The 18,481-nt window shown below is 53.6% G+C and overlaps 2 protein-coding genes across 2 annotated transcripts in view; one reads left to right on the top strand and one right to left on the bottom strand.

Annotated features, from left to right (window-relative positions):
* Positions 1 to 3,422: 3,422 nt before the first annotated feature.
* On the bottom strand, positions 3,423 to 11,197 carry prune (prune exopolyphosphatase). Its single transcript, XM_055163953.1, has 9 exons — positions 11,055 to 11,197; positions 9,146 to 9,247; positions 8,819 to 9,021; positions 8,193 to 8,401; positions 7,927 to 8,085; positions 7,690 to 7,784; positions 6,927 to 7,085; positions 6,768 to 6,858; positions 3,423 to 3,586 (listed from the first exon to the last, which is right to left on the bottom strand). Exons 1-9 carry the CDS (start codon positions 11,088 to 11,090, stop codon positions 3,423 to 3,425), a joined length of 1,218 nt encoding a protein of 405 aa, XP_055019928.1. The 5' UTR covers positions 11,091 to 11,197.
* A 3,074-nt stretch (positions 11,198 to 14,271) lies between these two features.
* The window catches only part of LOC129411838 (unconventional myosin-Ie-like), an 11,550-nt gene continuing 7,340 nt past the window's right edge, over positions 14,272 to 18,481 (top strand). Inside the window, exons 1-6 of the mRNA XM_055163952.1 lie at positions 14,272 to 14,576; positions 15,797 to 15,928; positions 16,685 to 16,774; positions 16,863 to 16,957; positions 17,134 to 17,221; positions 17,798 to 17,887. Coding sequence (XP_055019927.1) covers positions 14,574 to 14,576; positions 15,797 to 15,928; positions 16,685 to 16,774; positions 16,863 to 16,957; positions 17,134 to 17,221; positions 17,798 to 17,887 — 498 coding nt within the window. The 5' untranslated portion in view covers positions 14,272 to 14,573. The remainder of the gene's footprint in view (positions 14,577 to 15,796; positions 15,929 to 16,684; positions 16,775 to 16,862; positions 16,958 to 17,133; positions 17,222 to 17,797; positions 17,888 to 18,481) is intronic.

Genomic DNA, 18,481 nt, shown 5'->3' with positions numbered 1-18,481 from the left:
GGACGTCACAGTCGCATTAGACGAGTCAGACGCTTTGAGAGTTTTAGCACAAGTGCAGTTTTCAACACGTCCATATAAAAAAATAATAAAATATAAATAAAAATCTAAACTACATGAATAAAAACAGATAAGACAAGAAACATACAGATCAAATATAGACAGGACATTTTCAGTGAGAGCAGCAGCAGCAGCAGCAGCAGCAGCAGCAGCAGCAGCAGCAGCAGCAGCAGCAGCAGCAGCAGCAGCAGCAGCAGCAGCTACACCACAGTTAAGACACTTACAAAAGAACTTAAGACGATTAAAACTGGTCAAATGTTCCAAGTTAAACAGGTTATGTTTGGTTTAAATGTTGCAGTGTGGCTTTTGTCTGGACTTTTTCTCAAGGACCTTCAGGGTTTGTTTACACGAAGACGACAAAGCGACAAAATATTTGATCGTTAGTGTGTTTTGTTTAGATGGTGACGGCGTTTCTGTCGACAAGACGCGTGTTTACGACACACACGAACCGACACACACGACCCGACACACACGAACCGACACACACGACAACGACACACACGACAACCACGACACACACACGCACACACGAACCGACACACACGAACCCGACACACACGAACACCGACACACAACGAACCGACACACACGAACCCGACACACACGAACCCGACACACACGAACCGACACACACCGAACCCGACACACACAAACCCACACACACGAACCGACACACACGAACCGACACACCACACACACACGAACCTCACACACACCGAACCCGACACACACGAACCCGACACACACGACACCCGAACCCGACACACACGACACCCGACCACACCGAACCCCACACACACGAACCCGACACACACGAACCCGACACAACGACCACACGCACCCGAACACCGACACACACCGACACACCGAACACACACCGACACCGAACACACACCGAACACACACGACGACACACACAAACCGACACACACGAACCCGACACACACGAACCCGACACACACGAACCCGAACCCGACACACGAACCCGACACACACGAAACCGACACGAACCGACACACACGAACCGACACACACGAACCCGACACACACGAACCTCACACACACGAACCCGACACACACGAACCGACACACACGAACCTCACACACACGAACCCGACACACACGAACCCGACACACACGAACCCGACACACACGAACCCAACACCGACACACACCACACACACACACGAACCGACACACCCGACCCGACACACACGAACCGACACAACACGAACCCGACACACACGAACCCGACACACACGAACCCCCACACACGACCACACACACACGAACCGACACACACAAACCCGACACACACGAACCTCACACACACGAACCCGACACACACGAACCCCGACACCACACAAACCCGACACACACGAACCTCACACACGAACCGACACACACACGAACCCGACACACACGAACGAACCCGACACACCGAACCCGACACACACGAACTCACACACACACACGAACCCGACCACACACGAAACCGACACACACGAACCCGACACACACGACCACACACAACACACACGACACACACGACGAACCCACACACACGAACACCGAACACACACCCGAACCCGACACACACGACGACACACCGACACACACGAACCCGACACACACGAACCCGACACACACGAACCCGACACACACGAACCCACACACACGAACCCGACACACACGAACCGACACACACAAACCCGACACACACGAACCTCACACACACGAACCCGACACACACGACCCCGACACACACAAACCGACACACACGAACCGACACACACGAACCGACACACACCGACACACACGACACACACACGACACACACACACACACACCCGACACACACGAAACCGACACACACGAACCCGACACACGAACCTCACCACACACGAAACCCGACACACACGACCCGACACACACACCGAACCCGACACACACGAACCCGACACACCGACACACCACGACACACGACACACGAACCCGACACACGAACCACGACACACGAACCGACACACACGACACACACGAACCACACACCCGACACCCGACACACACGACCCGACACACACGAACCGACACACACGACACACCGACACACACGACACACCCGACACACACGAACCGACACACACGACACCGACACACACAACACGACACACACGACACACACACCGACACACACGAACCCGACACACACGAACCCGACACACACGACACACCGACACACACGACACCCGACCACACGAACCCGACACACGAACCCCGACACACACGAACCCGACACACACGACCCGACACACACGACCCGAACACACACGAACCGACACACACGAACCTCACACACACCACACAACCCGACACACACGAACCCGACACACACGAACACGACACACACACAACCGACACACACACGAACCCGACACACCGAACCCGACACACCCGACACACACACGAACACACACACCCGACACACACACGAACCCGACACACACGAACCCGACACACGAACGACACACGACACGACACACACGAACCGACACACCGACACACACGAACCCGACACACGAACGACACACACGAACCGACACACACGAACCCGACACACGAACCCGACACACAACCCGACACACACGAACCCCACACACCGAACCCCACACACACACGAACCCGACACCACACACACGAACACCGACACACACGAACCCGACACCCGACACACACGAACCCGACACACACGAACCCGACACACACACGACACACACGAACCGGACACACACGAACCGACACACACGACACACGAACCGACACGACACGAACCGACACACACGAACCTCACACACACGAACCCGACACACACGAACCGACACACACGAACCTCACGCACACGAACCCGACACACACGAACCCGACACACACGAACCTCACGCACACGAACCCGACACACACGAACCGACACACACGAACCTCACGCACACGAACCCGACACACACGAACCTCACGCACACGAACCCGACACACACGAACCTCACGCACACAGTCCACTTCCACGCATGTTTGTGTCACCGTCTCGTCTAAACGCAGAATAAAAAGTGAGGACGCGTCATGAACGAGGAGTCTGTTTGTAATGAGCAGAGGTTCAGTGCAGCTGAGGACGACTGGGACATGAGGTGATACGAGAAGTTCGATGACAGAAGATCATTGTGCTCATGAAGAGTTTTGAAGTCTGGAGCGTTAGATCTTTACGTATAAACGAAGCAATGGAGAGTAGTTTTAATCTTCTTCGTCAGTATTTAGTGAGAACGTCGTCTGAGTTCAGTGAAGAGGCTCGACATCTGGAGTCAGACTTTGTCTTATGAACAGGATTTTTCTGACGAACAAAATAATGAAAAAATGTCAGGATCCAGTGTCTCGGGTGAAGGGCCACAGCAGCGAGAACAGAGACGAGCCCCAAGAGCCAAATGTGAGTCACAGGAGCCAGAGTCAGAAGGAGCCAGAAGAACCTCTGGAGAACTTCCTGTTTGACACACGACGGTGAGAGTCAGAGATGAACTCTCATGTGCACGATCTGTGTGTTTTGGACAGGTGGACAGGACAGGACAGGTGGAGGACAGAGGACAGGACAGGTGAGAGGACAGGTGACAGGTGGAGGACAGGTGAGAGGACAGGTGAGGACGAGGACAGGTGAGAGGACAGGTGGAGGACAGGTGAGAGAGGACAGGTGAGAGGACAGGTGAGAGGACAAGGAGGACAGGTGAGAGGACAGGTGGACAGGTGGAGGACAGGTGGAGGACAGGTGAGAGGACAGGTGGACAGGACAGAGGACAGGTGAGAGGACAGGTGGAGGACAGGTGGAGGACAGGTGAGAGGACAGGTGGAGGACAGGTGAGAGGACAGGTGAGAGGAGACAGGTGGGAGGACAGGTGGAGAGGACAGGTGGAGGACAGGTGTGAGAGGACAGGTGGAGGACAGGTGAGGACAGGTGAGAGGAGGTGGAGGACAGGTGAAGGTGGTGGAGGACAGGTGGAGGACAGGTGAGAGGACAGGTGAGAGGACAGGACAGGTGAGGACAGGTGAGAGACAGGTGAGAGGACAGGTGAGAGGACAGGTGAGAGGACAGGTTGGAGGACAGGTGAGAGGACAGGTGAAGGTGAGGACAGGTGAGAGGAACAGGTGACGAGGAACAGGTGAGGACAGGTGGATGGAGGTGGAGGACAGGTGAGAGGACAGGTGAGAGGACAGGTGGAGGACAGGAGAGACAGGTGGAGGACAGGTGAGGAGGGTGGAGGAAGGTGAGAGGACAGGTGACGAGGGACAGGTGGAGGACAGGTGAGAGGACAGGTGGAGGACAGGTGTGGAGGACAGGTGGACAGGTGAGAGGACAGGTGAGAGGACAGGTGGAGGACAGGTGAGAGGACAGGTAGAGGACAGGTGGAGGACAGGACAGGTGACAGGTGAGGACAGGTTGGGGGACAGGTGAGAGGACAGGTGAGAGGACAGGTGGGGGGACAGGTGGAGGACAGGTGGAGAGGAGGTGGAGGGCAGGTGAAAGAGGACAGGTGGAGGACAGGTGAGAGGACAGGTGGAGGACAGGTGGAGGACAGGTGAGAGGACAGGTGGAGGACAGGTGAGAGGACAGGTGAGAGGACAGGTGGAGGACAGGTGGAGGACAGGTGAGAGGACAGGTGGAGGACAGAGGACAGGTGAGAGGACAGGTGGAGGACAGGTGGAGGAGAGGACAGGTGGAGGACAGGTGAGAGGACAGGTGAGAGGACAGGTGAGAGGAACAGGTGAGAGGACAGGTGAGAGGTGGAGGACAGGTGAGAGGACAGAGGACAGGTGGAGGACAGGTGAGACAGGTGACAGGTGGAGACAGGTGACAGGTGAGGGACAGACAGAGGACACAGGTGAGTAGACAGGTGACAGGTGGAGGGACAGGTGGAGGAAGGTGGAGGACAGTGTGGACAGGTGGACAGGTGAGACAGGTGGAGGACACAGGTGGAGGACAGGAGGACAGGGACAGGTGAGAGGACAGGTGGAGGACAGGTGACAGAGGAGAGACAGGTGAGAGGACAGGTGGAGGACACAGGTGGAGGACAGGTGAGAGGACAGGTGAGGACAGGTGAGGACAGGACAGGTGAGAGGACAGGTGAGAGGACAGGTGAGAGGACAGGTGAGAGGACAGTGATGAGGACAGGTGGAGGACAGGTGACAGGTGGAGGACAGGTGAGAGGACAGGTGGAGGACAGGTGGAGGACAGAGGAGAGGACAGGTGAGAGAGGACAGGTGACAGAGGACAGGTGGAGGACAGGTGGAGGACAGGTGAGGTGAGGACAGGTGAGAGGACAGGTGGAGGACAGGTGGAGGACAGGTGAGAGGACAGGTGGAGGACAGGTGAGAGGACAGGACAGGTGGAGGACAGGTGAGAGGACAGGTGAGAGACAGGTGGAGGACAGGTGGGACAGGTGACAGGTGAGAGGACAGGTGGAGACAGGTGAGAACAGGTGTGGAGGACAGGTGAGGACAGGTGGACAGGTGAGAGGACAGTGGAGGACAGGTGAGAGACAGGTGGAGGACAGGTGAGAGGACAGGTGAGAGGACAGGTGGAGGACAGGTTGAGGACAGGTGAGAGACAGGTGGAGGAGGACAGGTGGGACAGGACAGGTGGAGGACAGGTGGGAGACAGTGAGAGGACAGGTGGACAGGGACAGGTGAGAGGACAGGTGGAGGACAGGTGGAGGACAGGTGAGAGGGAGAGGACAGGAGAGGACAGGTGGAGGACAGGTGAGGAGGACAGGTTGGAGGACAGGTGGAGGACAGGTGAGGACAGGTGGAGGACAGGTGGAGGACAGGTGGAGGACAGGTGAGAGGACAGAGGACAGGTGAGGAGGAGGACAGGTGGAGGTGGAGGACAGGTGAGGACAGGACAGGTGAGACAGGTGAGAGGACAGGTGAGAGGACAGGTGAGAGGACAGGTGAGAGGACAGGTGGACAGGTGAGAGGACAGGTGGACAGAGGACAGGGAAGGACAGAGGACAGGTGAGGGAGGACAGGTGGACAGGTGGAGGACAGGTGGACAGGACAGGTGACGGAGGACAGGTGGAGACAGGTGAGGACAGGTGGACAGGGTGGAGGACAGGTGGGAGGACAGGTGAGAGGACAGGTTGAGAGGACAGGTGGAGGACAGGTGGACAGGTGGACAGGGTGGAGAGGACAGGTGGAGGACAGGTGGAGGACAGGTGGAAGGACAGGTGGAGGACAGGTGTGAGGACAGGTGGACAGGTGGACAGGTGGAGGACAGGTGAGGACAGGTGAGGACAGGTGACAGAGGACAGGTGAGGACAGGTGGACAGGTGAAGAGGACAGGTGGAGGACAGGGGTGAGGACAGGTGGACAGTGAGGACAGGTGGAGGACAGGTGAGAGGACAGGTGTGGACAGGTGAGGACGTGGAGGACAGGTGACAGGTGGAGGACAGGTGGAGGACAGGTGACGAAGGTCGACAGGGTGAGAGGACAGGTGGAGGACAGGTGACAGGTGAGGACAGGTGAAGGACAGGTGGAGGACAGGTGGAGGACAGGTGGAGGTGTGGACAGGTGGAGGACAGGTGAGAGGACAGTGGAGAGAGGACAGGTGGAGGACAGGTGGAGGACAGGTGGACAGGTGAGAGGACAGGTGAGACAGGTGAGGACAGTGTTACCTTGGTGGAAGGCGGTGACGTGTGGATGGACACAGCTGATTGGCCGAAGGTCCAGGGCGGGGTTTTCTGCCTGTTCCAGGTAAAGACTCACCTGAAGAGACCAGAGTTAGACCAGGACTGAACCAGGACTAAACCAGGACTAAACCGTGGGAGACTTGCCTGCTCTCTGATTGGCTGGCTGAGACTGAACACTCCGAGCTCTCTGATTGGTCGCTGGGTCGCAGTGAAAGAGATTGACATGAGCAGGAGCGAATCAAATCCCATCTTCTGAGTGAAGGCCGAGAGCTCCGCCTCCACGTCAGCGCGACACAGGAAGTCCTGGAACCACAACAGGAAGTGATCAAAGTTCTGCTCAGAAGCTGTTTACCAAAGTTCTTACGGAGAACGAGGTGGAGTCAAACGTTTAAGAGAAACATGAAGATCGTCCACAGATTTACGACGGAATAAAAACACGACACAATGAGAGAAGAAAAGAACAAACGTCAAACCATCAACACCAGAGACAAACATCTGTGGACAAACGTCTGCTGGAAGACGAGGAGGAGGAGGACGAGGACGAGGAGACGAGGACGAGGAGGAGGACGAGGAGGAGGAGGACGAGGAGGAGGACGAGGAGGAGGAGGAGGAGACGAGGAGGAGGAGGAGGACGAGGAGAGGAGGAGGAGGACGAGGACGAGGAGGAGGACGAGGACGAGGACGAGGAGGAGGACGAGGAGGACGAGGAGGAGGACGAGGACGAGGACGAGGAGGAGGAGGACGAGGAGGAGGAGGAGGAGGAGGAGGACGAGGAGGACGAGGAGGAGGAGGAGGAGGAGGAGGAGGACGAGGAGGACGAGGACGAGGAGGAGGACGAGGGAGGAGGAGAGAGGAGGAGAGACGAGAGGAGGAGGAGGAGGAGGAGAGGAGGAGGAGGGTGTAGTACCTGTAGTGGGAGGTAGAGGACGCTGATGCCAAGGTTCAGGTCGGGTCCAGACACAGACTTCAGATCCTTCAACAACATCTGCTCCGAGTTCAGACCTGAAACAGACCAGGACTAAACCATTACCAGACCAGGACCAGACCAGGGCTAAACCAGGACTAAACCAGGACTAAACCAGGACTAAACCCGGACTAATCCCGGACTAATCCCGGACTAATCTAGGACCAGAGCAGGTCTTACCGCTGACGTTGAACTTGGCCTGCTGCAGCTCGGTGAACAGCTCAGATCTTTGGGGCAGAGTCTGGACTTTGGTCTGGAGCTGAAGAACCACCTCTGAGTCTTTAGGAGTCACTTTCCCCGCCTCAGGAGCCAAGTCCACACAGTCCACCAGGATGGTCCCTGCAAGAGCCCGAGAAGAACCAGGACTGAACCGGGACTGAACCAGGTCAGAAACCAAGGGGTGGGGCTGAGGGGGCGGGGCTGTGAGGGGGCGGGGCTGGTGTTACCGTAGAGCAGAGTGGCGATCTGAGCGTCCAGCAGCTGTGGCGCCCTCTGCAGGACTCTCTCTGCCACCAGCGTCGCACATGACCCCACGGGCTCCACGGCAACGGAACAGGAAGTGACGGGCTCCACGGCAACGGGACAGGAAGTGACTCGCTCCAGTTTGTGGTGATCGATGACTTCGAGCACCGCCCCCTCCAGGTCGCTGTCAGAACTGCACAGAGACAAATCCACAACATCACGACATGTCAACGTTTACCGAGCGTTTCTAGAACGATTGTGTCCCCGCCGCCGCCGCCGCCGCCGCCGCCGCCCGCCGCCTTTTGCCGAGCGCGACGCCTCATTTGGCATCTGAAGTCTCATTTGGACTAAACCTGAACATAAACCCGACTGTGAAGATAAATTTACACAAATCAAGAAGCAGTTTGATGAAAAAACACTAAACCAGGACTAAACTAGGACTAAACCAGGTCTAAACAAACTAAACCAGGACTAAACAGGACTAAAGTCTAAACCAGGACTAAACCAGGACCAGGACTAAAGGCAGGACTAAAGCAGGACTAAACCAGGACTAAAGCAGGACTAAACCAGGACTAAACCAGGTCTAAACCAGGTCTAAAGCAGGACTCACTCTGGCAGCACGTTGTGGTCCACCAGCGTCAGCCTCAGACCTCGCTCTCCCTGAAGCCTCCTCAGATCCACCTGGTCTCTGAACAGGAGCAGGTCTGGACTTAGTCCGGACTTAGAGAGCAGAGCCACAGAGTCCGACCTGAGAACCAAATCCTGAGCCGGGATGTTCATGAGCGGGACCACGAGCATCGCCCCCGCACCAGTCTGCACACAAGAAGGATCTCAACCGGTCTAAAAGGGTCTGCACAGGTTTAAGCAGGAACTCAACTGCAGCAGGACCTGAAAAGGTCAGGGCGAGGATCATAACCGGTCTAGGAGGGGTCCATACCTTGTGGAGGAAGTAGGCGTAGACCAGAGCACAGACCATCGAGTCCATGTCACAAGCTTCATTTCCCAGAACCACGTGAACCGGACCAGAACCAGAACCAGACTGAAAGAGAAGAACAACTAGGACTGAACCAGAACTGAACCAAGACTAAATCAGGACTGAACCAGAACTGAACCAGGATTAAAGAAGGACTCAAGAAGGACTAAACAAGGACTGAACCAGGACTAAAGAAGGACTAAACGAGGAGTGCGTTTTTAGGGTGACCAGAATTTCAAAATCTAAATCGGGGACTCTCTCGGTTTTTTGGAGGTTGGTGAAAATAAAATAATGAATCGAGTTTAAAATGAAGTAAAACTGTTTTGTCCTCGGCTCGTTCACGACAAACACGAGTCAGTGTCGTCACATTTGAGTTTTGTCGTTTTTCTGCAGATTTTCTGTATTTGACCAAAACAAATGTCACTTTATGTTTGTCTTTACTGAAGCGCGATCAGGACCAAAACACACACTGGGACAAATAATACTCCCTACAACTGTACACAACTCACACTTATGGGACAGATAATACTCCCTACAACTGTACAGCTCACACTTATGGACAGTACTCCCTACAATGTACAGCTCACACTTATGGGACAGATAATACTCCCTACAACTGTACAGCTCACACTTATGGGACAGATAATACTTACAACCGTACAGCTCACACTTATGGGACAGATAATACTTACAACCTGCTCACACTTATGGGACAGATAATACTCTGTACAGCTACTTAACTACAGCTCACACTTATGGACAGAATACTCCCTACAACTGTGCTCACACTTTATGGGACAGATAATACTCCCTACAACTGCTCACACAGGACTACAACACTCACACTTATGGGACAGATAACAACTACTACCTACAACTACGTACAACTCACACTTATGGGACAGATAATACTACAGCTCACACTTATGGGACAGATAATACTCCCTACAACGTACACTCACACTTATGGGACAGATAATTACCTCAACTACAGATAATACTACTACAGACAGACACTGACGGACAGATAATACTCCCCACACTTATGACAGACTAATACTAACAAACTGTACAGCTCACACTTATGGACAGATATACTCCCACTTATGGACAGATAATACTCCCTACAACTACATCACTTATGGGACAGATAATACTCCTACAACTGTACAGCTCACACTTATGGGACAGATAATACTCCCTACAACCGTACAGCTCACACTTATGGGACAGATAATACTCCCTACAACTGTACAGCTCACACTTATGGGACAGATAATACTCCCTACAACTGTACAGCTCACACTTATGGGACAGATAATACTCCCTACAACTGTACAGCTCACACTTATGGGACAGATAATACTCCCTACAACTGTACAGCTCACACTTATGTGACAGATAATACTCCCTACAACTGTACAACTCACACTTATGGGACAGATATACTCCCCTACAACTGTACAGCTCACACTTATGGACAGATAATACTCCCTACAACTGTACAACTCACACTTATGGGACAGATAATACTCCCTACAACTGTACAGCTCACACTTATGGGACAGATAATACTCCCTACAACTGTACAGCTCACACTACAGATAATACTCCTACAACACAGCTCACACTTATGGGACAGATAATACTCCCTACAACTGTACAACTCACACTTATGGGACAGATAACCCTGTAACTTCTTGTATAAAGCTTTTTTATTTATTTATTTATTTTTTACTTGTACATTCACATTTATATAATTATGTTTTATTTCACTTGTTTTTTTGCTTCTTATTTAGAATTTATTATCATCAATTATATTTGTAAATACGGATCAAGTCTAAGTCTAAATCTAAGTGTGAGTCTGAGTTACCAGCGCGGCTCCGCGGCTCCTCAGAAACTCCTCCATCTCATTTATTATCCTTTAGCTTTAGCCTTTAGCTTTAGCCTTTAGCTGCTGCTCCGGTGTCCCGCTCTGCTCCGGACAGCCGCCCACAGCGCTCCTCTTCTGGGTCGTGCAGCGGCTCACGGTGCCTCCTCTGCCCGCGCTCCGGTGCTCTTGTGTCGGACTGAGATGAGCGCCTGTCCCGGTCCTCCTCCTCCTCCGCGGCGGAGCCTGTTCTCTGCTGCCGGGGCCGGAGCTCTGGAGCCGGGCTGAGCTGACGGGAGCTCCCCACGTGAGCTCCGCACATGACCGGGGCCGGGGCAAAGGTCAGGCCGCCTCTGGGGCTCCGTGTGCGGCTAAAGCTCTGCACAGCGCCGCCCCCAGTCAGAGCCGAAGCACCGCACCTCCGAGGGCCCACAGAACCAGAACCAAGACCAGAACCAGGACCAGGACCAGAACCAAGACCAGAACCAGGACCAAGACCAGAACCAGACCAGAACCAGAACCAAGACCAGAGACCAGAACCAGAACCAGGACCAGAACAGAACCAGAACCAGGACCAGAGACCAGAACCAGAACCAGGACCAGAACCAGAACCAAGAACCAGACCAGAACCAGACCACCAGACCAGAACCAGACCAGAACCAGAACCAGACCAGAACCAGACCAGAACCAGGACCAGAACCAGACCAGACCAGAACCAGGACCAGAACCAGGACCAGAAACCAGGACCAGAACCAGAACCAGGACCAGAACCAGGACCAGAACAAGTCTGAGAACCAAGTCAAAGTGTTGAGCTCCACAAAAGACCAGTCTGAACCAGGTAGGTGACAGTGTGGGGCAGGTGAGGGGCAGGTGAGTGGGGCAGTGTGAGGGGCAGGTGTGGGGCAGGTGTGGGGCAGGTGAGGGCAGGTGGGCAGGTGAGGGGCAGGTGAGGGCAGGTGAGGGCAGGTGGGGCAGGTGAGGGCAGGTGAGGGGCAGGTGGCAGGTGCAGGTGAGGGCAGGTGAGGGCAGGTGAGGGGCAGGTGAGGGCAGGTGAGGGGCAGGTGTGGGGCAGGTGAGGGCAGGTGAGGGGCAGGTGGGGCAGGTGGGGCAGGTGAGGGGCAGGTGAGGGGCAGGCAGGTGAGGGCAGGTGAGGGGCAGGTGAGGGCAGGTGAGGGGCAGGTGTGAGGGCAGGTGAGGGCAGGTAGGGCAGGGCAGGTGAGGGCAGGCAGGTGAGGGCAGGTGAGGGCAGGTGAGGGGCAGGTGAGGGGCAGGTGGGCAGGTGAGGGGCAGGTGAGGGGCAGGTGGGGCAGGTGAGGGCAGGTGAGGGGACAGGTGAGGGAGGGCAGGTGAGGGGCAGGTGAGGGCAGGTGAGGGGCAGGTGAGGGGCAGGTGAGGGCAGGTGAGGGCAGGTGAGGGGCAGGTTGAGGGCAGGTGTGGGGCAGGTGAGGGGCAGGTGAGGGGCAGGTGAGGGCAGTGGGAGGGGGCAGGTGAGGGCAGGGGCAGGTGGGGCAGGTGAGGGGGGGCAGGTGAGGCAGGAGGCAGGTGAGGGGCAGGTGAGGGCAGGTGAGGGGCAGGTGGGGCAGGTGAGGGCAGGTGAGGGGGCAGGTGAGGGAGGGGGTGAGGGCAGTGTGGGGCAGGTGGCAGGTGAGGGGCAGGTGCAGGTGGGGCAGGTGAGGGGCAGGTGAGGGGCAGGTGAGGGCAGGTGTGGGCAGGTGAGGGGCAGGTGTGGGCAGTGGGCAGGTGAGGGGCAGAGGGCAGGTGAGGGCAGGTGAGGTGGGCAGGTGGGGCAGGTGGGCAGGTGAGGGGCAGGGTGAGGACAGGTGAGGGCAGGTGAGGGCAGGTGAGGACAGGTGAGGGGCAGGTGTGGGGCAGGTGTGGGGCAGGTGAGGACAGGTGAGTTCAGTGTAAAACAACATGTCAGATGTTCAAGGATTGTTTTATTTGTAAATACATTAGTTTGATAAATGTTGACCATTCAACATGTTCGTGTGCGGGAATGGCCCGGATGCCCTCCCGCGGTCTCTGTACCGGCTCTTCTGCTCTGGAGTTTGGTGGGTGAACAAACGTCCAAAAAGGTTTTCAGTACCGTTAATTATCGTTAATTAAACTGTGACTCAGAAGGAGCGAGACACAAACAGTCGGTCTGAAACACGCCGAAGCACAAATGCACATTTAACAACGACTTGGACAAGAAATTCTCTGTTTTCCGTCCCGGTCGAGACGAGTGTGAGTCCGTGTGCACAGGTTGAGGTGAGAGGACAGTGTCCCTCGTTTATCGTGGGCTGCGACAGGTGAAATCCACGAAGTATCAACTTTATATTTTACAATTATTCTATCTGTGTTAAGGCTGTAAAACCTCAGCACAAACTTTATACACTTTTCTCAGACAGGATCGACAGGTGCAACACTTTTTACTCCCTTCTTAAAAGGATGTAAAAAGGTGTCCGGGTTTTCACAAACGGAAATATGGTCACTCAAAATCTGCTCGTTCACATGAGGCCGTTTACAACAACGTCCCGAAGTCCTGAAGTCCTGAAGTCCTGAAGTTCTAAACTCTGTCTTCTGACTCTGTCCTGAAGCTGCCGTGTCCATTTATTAGGGTTATTCACATTCTCAGCGGACGCACGCGCAGCGGACGCACGCGCAGATCATATCTGTGCACAAAGATGTAACATCAGAAACATTTATGTCAATAAACATGATCCAAAAACACGAGACTTTCACCTGTGAAGAACCAAACACAGACACGAGACACGAGCACGCGGCCAGCGGGACCACGGGGGACACCTGTGTCTCAGGTGAGTCCGTGGGGACACCTGTGTCTCAGGTGAGTCCGTGGGGACACCTGTGTCTCAGGTGAGTCCGTGGGGACACCTGTGTCTCAGGTGAGTCCGTGGGGACACCTGTGTCTCAGGTGAGTCCGTGGGGACACCTGTGTCTCAGGTGAGTCTGTGGGACCAGGTAAAACTGTAAAACATTGACGTGTGCACGCGTGCACGAGTTTACATCGGTGCGCGTGCACGAGAGGGGCGCGCGAGTCGTGAGTTGGAGACGCGGAGTTCACTGTGCACTGCATTTCCCAGAACCCCCCACGGGCCCCGCGGCTGTGGGCGGGGCTTTACCTGCCCACACCTGCAGGGTCTCCAGGAAGCGCGAGCTGCAGCGTCTGGGACGAACCCGGGACTAAACCAGGACTAAACCAGGACTAAACCAGGACTAAACCAGGACTAAACCAGGACTAAACCAGGACTAAACCAGGACTGAACCAGGACTAAACCAGGACTAAACCAGGACTAAACCAGGACTAAACTAGGACTAAACTAGGACTAAACCAGGACTAAACCAGGACTACACTGGGACAAGACCGGGACTATCCCGGGACTATACCAGGACTCCAGCGGGACAGACCCAGACCTGGACTTTCCTCTGGTCCCGATCCGCGCTCTGGCAGCACACACGCGCACGGGCACGCGCATGGACGCGCTCTGAGTTTGAAGCTCAAGAAACAGGAAGTGCTCCAAGATGGTGAGTTATGTCACTGAGCAGATTTAGTCCTGGTTTAATCCTGGTTTAGTTCTGGGTTAGACCTGATTTAGTCCTGATTTAGACCTGGTTTAGTCCAGGTTTAATCCTGGTTTAGTCCTGGTTTAATCCTGGTTTAGTCCTGGTTTAGTCCTGGTTTAATCCTGGTTTAATCCTGGTTTAGTCCAGGTTTAGTCCAGGTTTAATCCTGGTTTAGTCCTGGTTTAGTCCAGGTTTGGTCCTGGTTTAGTCCTGGTTTAATCCTGGTTTAATCCTGGTTTAGTCCTGGTTTAGTCCTGGTCTTGTTTGGGGCAGAGTTGCAGGTTGTGATTCCTGGAGGATTCTCTTCATTCCAGAGTCAAGAACAAACAAGAACAAACAGGTCCAGACTCCAGACTCCAGACTCCAGAGAGGGGGGGGGGGGGGGGGGACTAGAGCCCGACCGATATATCGGTTGGCTGATATTATCGGCCGATATGGGCACCTGGAGACATATTGACCATCGGCCTAAATCTTACAAATATCCCCCCTGGGCAGGTTCTACGTCCTTTATTTTATTCATTTTATTTATTTAACCAGGAAAAAGTCTCTTTGAGATAAAAAAAAAAATCTCTTTTTCGAGAGGAAAAACTACAGTTTCAAAACAAACAAACAAACAAATAAAACAAACAAATAAAACAAACAAACAAAACAAACAAATAAAACAAATAAATAAAACAAACAAAACAAACAAACAAAACAAACAAACAAAACAAACAAATAAAACAAACAAATAAAACAAACAAATAAAACAAACAAACAAATAAAACAAACAAATAAAACAAACAAAACAAACACATTCAGTCTTATAATGTACGAGTCTTTACATTCTGTTGATTTAATCCAGTTACAGACAAATGTCCTGCTCCTGTCAGGACATCATCTCATCAGTGTCTTGCTCGTGGGTTGAGGGTTTGATCAGTGTCTTGCTCGTGGGTTGAGGGTTTGATCAGTGTCTTGCTCGTGGGTTGAGGGTTTGATCAGTGTCTTGCTCGTGGGTTGTGGGTTTGATCAGTGTCTTGCTCTGAGGGTTTGATCAGTGTCTTGCTCGTGTGGGTTTGATCAGTGTCTTGCTCTTGTGGGTTGAGGGTTTGATCAGTGTCTTGCTCGTGGGTTGTGGGTTTGATCAGTGTCTCTTGCTCTTGGGTTGAGGGTTTGATCAGTGTCTTGCTCGTGGGTTGCAGGGCAGTAAGTATCACTGGCAGACGGCGAACGTGAAGGTGAGCGGCGTGGACGACATGGTTCTACTGTCCAAGATCAACGAAGACGCCATCACCGAAAACCTGCGCAAGAGATACAACGATGACTACATCTTTGTATCCTCCACCTGGACCCGGTTTAGTCCTGGTTTAGTCCTGGTTTAGTCCTGGTCTAGTCTAGTTCTGGTTTAGTTCTGGTTTAGTTCTGGTCTAGTTCTGGTCTAGTCCTGGTTTGTTTAGTTCTGGTCTAGTCTGGTTTAGTCTGGTCTAGTCCTGGTTTAGTCCTGGTTTAGTCCTGGTTTAGTTCTGGTCTAGTCCTGGTCTAGTTCTGGTTTAGTTCTGGTTTAGTTCTGGTCTAGTTCTGGTCTAGTCCTGGTTTAGTCCTGGTCTAGTCCTGGTCTAGTTCTGGTTTAGTTCTGGTCTAGTTCTGGTCTAGTCCTGGTTTAGTCCTAGTCCTGGTCTAGTCCTGGTCTAGTCCTGGTCTAGTCCTGGTTTAGCCCTGGTTTAGTTCTGGTTTAGTTCTGGTCTAGTTCTGGTCTAGTCCTGGTTTAGTCCTGGTCCTGGTCTAGTCCTGGTCTAGTCTGGTTTAGTCTGGTTTAGTTCTGGTCTAGTCCTGGTCTAGTCTGGTTAGTCCTGGTTTAGTCCTGGTTTAGTTCTGGTTTAGTCCTGGTCTAGTCCTGGTCTAGTCCTGGTTTAGTTCTGGTTTAGTCTGGTCTAGTCCTGTCTAGTCCTGGTCTAGTCCTGGTTTAGTCTGGTTTAGTTCTGGTTTAGTCCTGGTCTAGTCCTGGTTTAGTCCTGTTTAGTCTGGTTTAGTTCTGGTTTTAGCCTGGTCTAGTCCTGGTCTAGTCCTGGTTTAGTCCTTGACCCGTTCAGACCTACATCGGTCCGGTTCTGATCTCGGTGAACCCGTTCAAGCAGCTGCCGTATTTCACGGACAGAGAAGTGGAGCTGTACCAGGGAGCGGTGAGTCCAAGACTGGTTATGATCCTGCTCTAGACCTGCTCAGACCCCGTAGACTCTGTAGTCTGGTTATAATCCTGCTCTGGTCCAGGCCCAGTACGAGAACCCTCCTCACATCTTCGCTCTGGCCGACCTCATGTTCAGGAACATGATGATCGACTCCGAGAACCAGTGTGTGATCATCAGGTGAGTCCAGACCCGGTCGGACCAGGACCAGACCCAGACCAGGACCAGGACACAGACCCAGACTCAGTTCAGACCTGATTTATTCCTGGTTTAGACCTGGTTTAGACCTGGTCTGGGTCCTGGTTTAGACCTGGTTTGGTCCTGGTTTAGTCCTGATCCTGGTCTTGTTTTTGCAGTGGGGAAAGTGGCGCGGGGAAAACGGTGGCGGCGAAGTTCATCATGAGTTACATTTCCAAAGTTTCCGGAGGAGGAGCCAAGGTCCAGGTCAGAGCTGCTCGCCTCTTCACGGATCTGACCCGTAACACGCTCACGTTTACTGCAGTGTAACAGCGTCTCCACGGAAACCAGCCGGTCCCAGGAAAGTCCCACAGTGCAGCTTTAAAACTCCACCTCCTGAGCACAGAAACTGAAACCTCTTCAAGTCCAGGTCCCGGTCTAGACCCTGTAGTCCGGTTATGATCTCGGTCTAGACCCTGTAGTCCGGTTATGCTCTCGGTCTAGACCCTGTAGTCCGGTTATGATCTCGGTCTAGACCCTGTAGTCCGGTTATGATCTCGGTCTAGACCCTGTAGTCCGGTAGATCTCGGTCTAGACCTGTAGTCCGGTTATGATCTCGGTCTAGACCCTGTAGTCCGGTTATGATCTCGGTCTAGACCCTGTAGTCCGGTTATGATCTCGGTCTAGACCCTGTAGTCCGGTTATGATCCCGGTCTAGACCCTGTAGTTGGTTCAGATCCTGGTTCAGATCGTCTAAACCCGGTCTAAACCTGGTCTAAACCCGGTCTAAACCCGGTCTAAACCCGGTCTAAACCCAGTCTAAACCTGGTCTTGTGTCCTCAGAGGGTCAAGGACATCATCCTGCAGTCGAATCCTCTGCTCGAGGCTTTTGGAAACGCCAAGACCGTCCGGAACAACAACTCCAGCCGCTTCGTCAGTGCCTCCTCCTCACCTCTCTCCTCCTCATCCTCCTCATCCTCCTCCTCATCCTCCTCATCCTCCTCCTCCTCATCCTCCTCATCCTCCTCATCCTCCTCATCCTCCTCATCCTCCTCATCCTCCTCTTCATCCTCTTCATCCTCCTCATCCTCCTCTTCATCCTCTTCATCACTTTACTTCCCTTAATTTTCTCATCTTCTTGTCTCCTCACTTGTCTCCTTGTTTCCTCACTTGTGTCCTTGTCTCCTCACTTGTCTCCTCGTGTCCTCACTTGTGTCCTTGTCTCCTCACTTGTCTCCTTGTTTCCTCACTTGTCTCCTGTGTCCTCACTTGTCTCCTTGTTTCCTCACTTGTCTCCTGTGTCCTCACTTGTCTCCTTGTTTCCTCACTTGTCTCCTGTGTCCTCACTTGTGTCCTTGTCTCCTCACTTGTCTCCTGTGTCCTCACTTGTCTCCTTGTTTCCTCACTTGTCTCCTGTGTCCTCACTTGTCTCCTTGTTTCCTCACTTGTCTCCTTGTCTCCTGTGTCCTCACTTGTCTCCTTGTCTCCTCCTTGTGTTCCTCACCTTGTTTCCTCACTGTCTCCTGT

This window comes from Boleophthalmus pectinirostris, unplaced genomic scaffold (genome assembly GCF_026225935.1).
Source record: "Boleophthalmus pectinirostris isolate CB_2022bp ecotype Guang Dong unplaced genomic scaffold, ASM2622593v1 HiC_scaffold_6, whole genome shotgun sequence".
Taxonomy (NCBI): domain Eukaryota; kingdom Metazoa; phylum Chordata; class Actinopteri; order Gobiiformes; family Gobiidae; genus Boleophthalmus; species Boleophthalmus pectinirostris.
The sequence above is the reverse complement of the archived record's forward strand: the minus strand, read 5'-3'. Positions and strand labels throughout refer to the sequence as shown.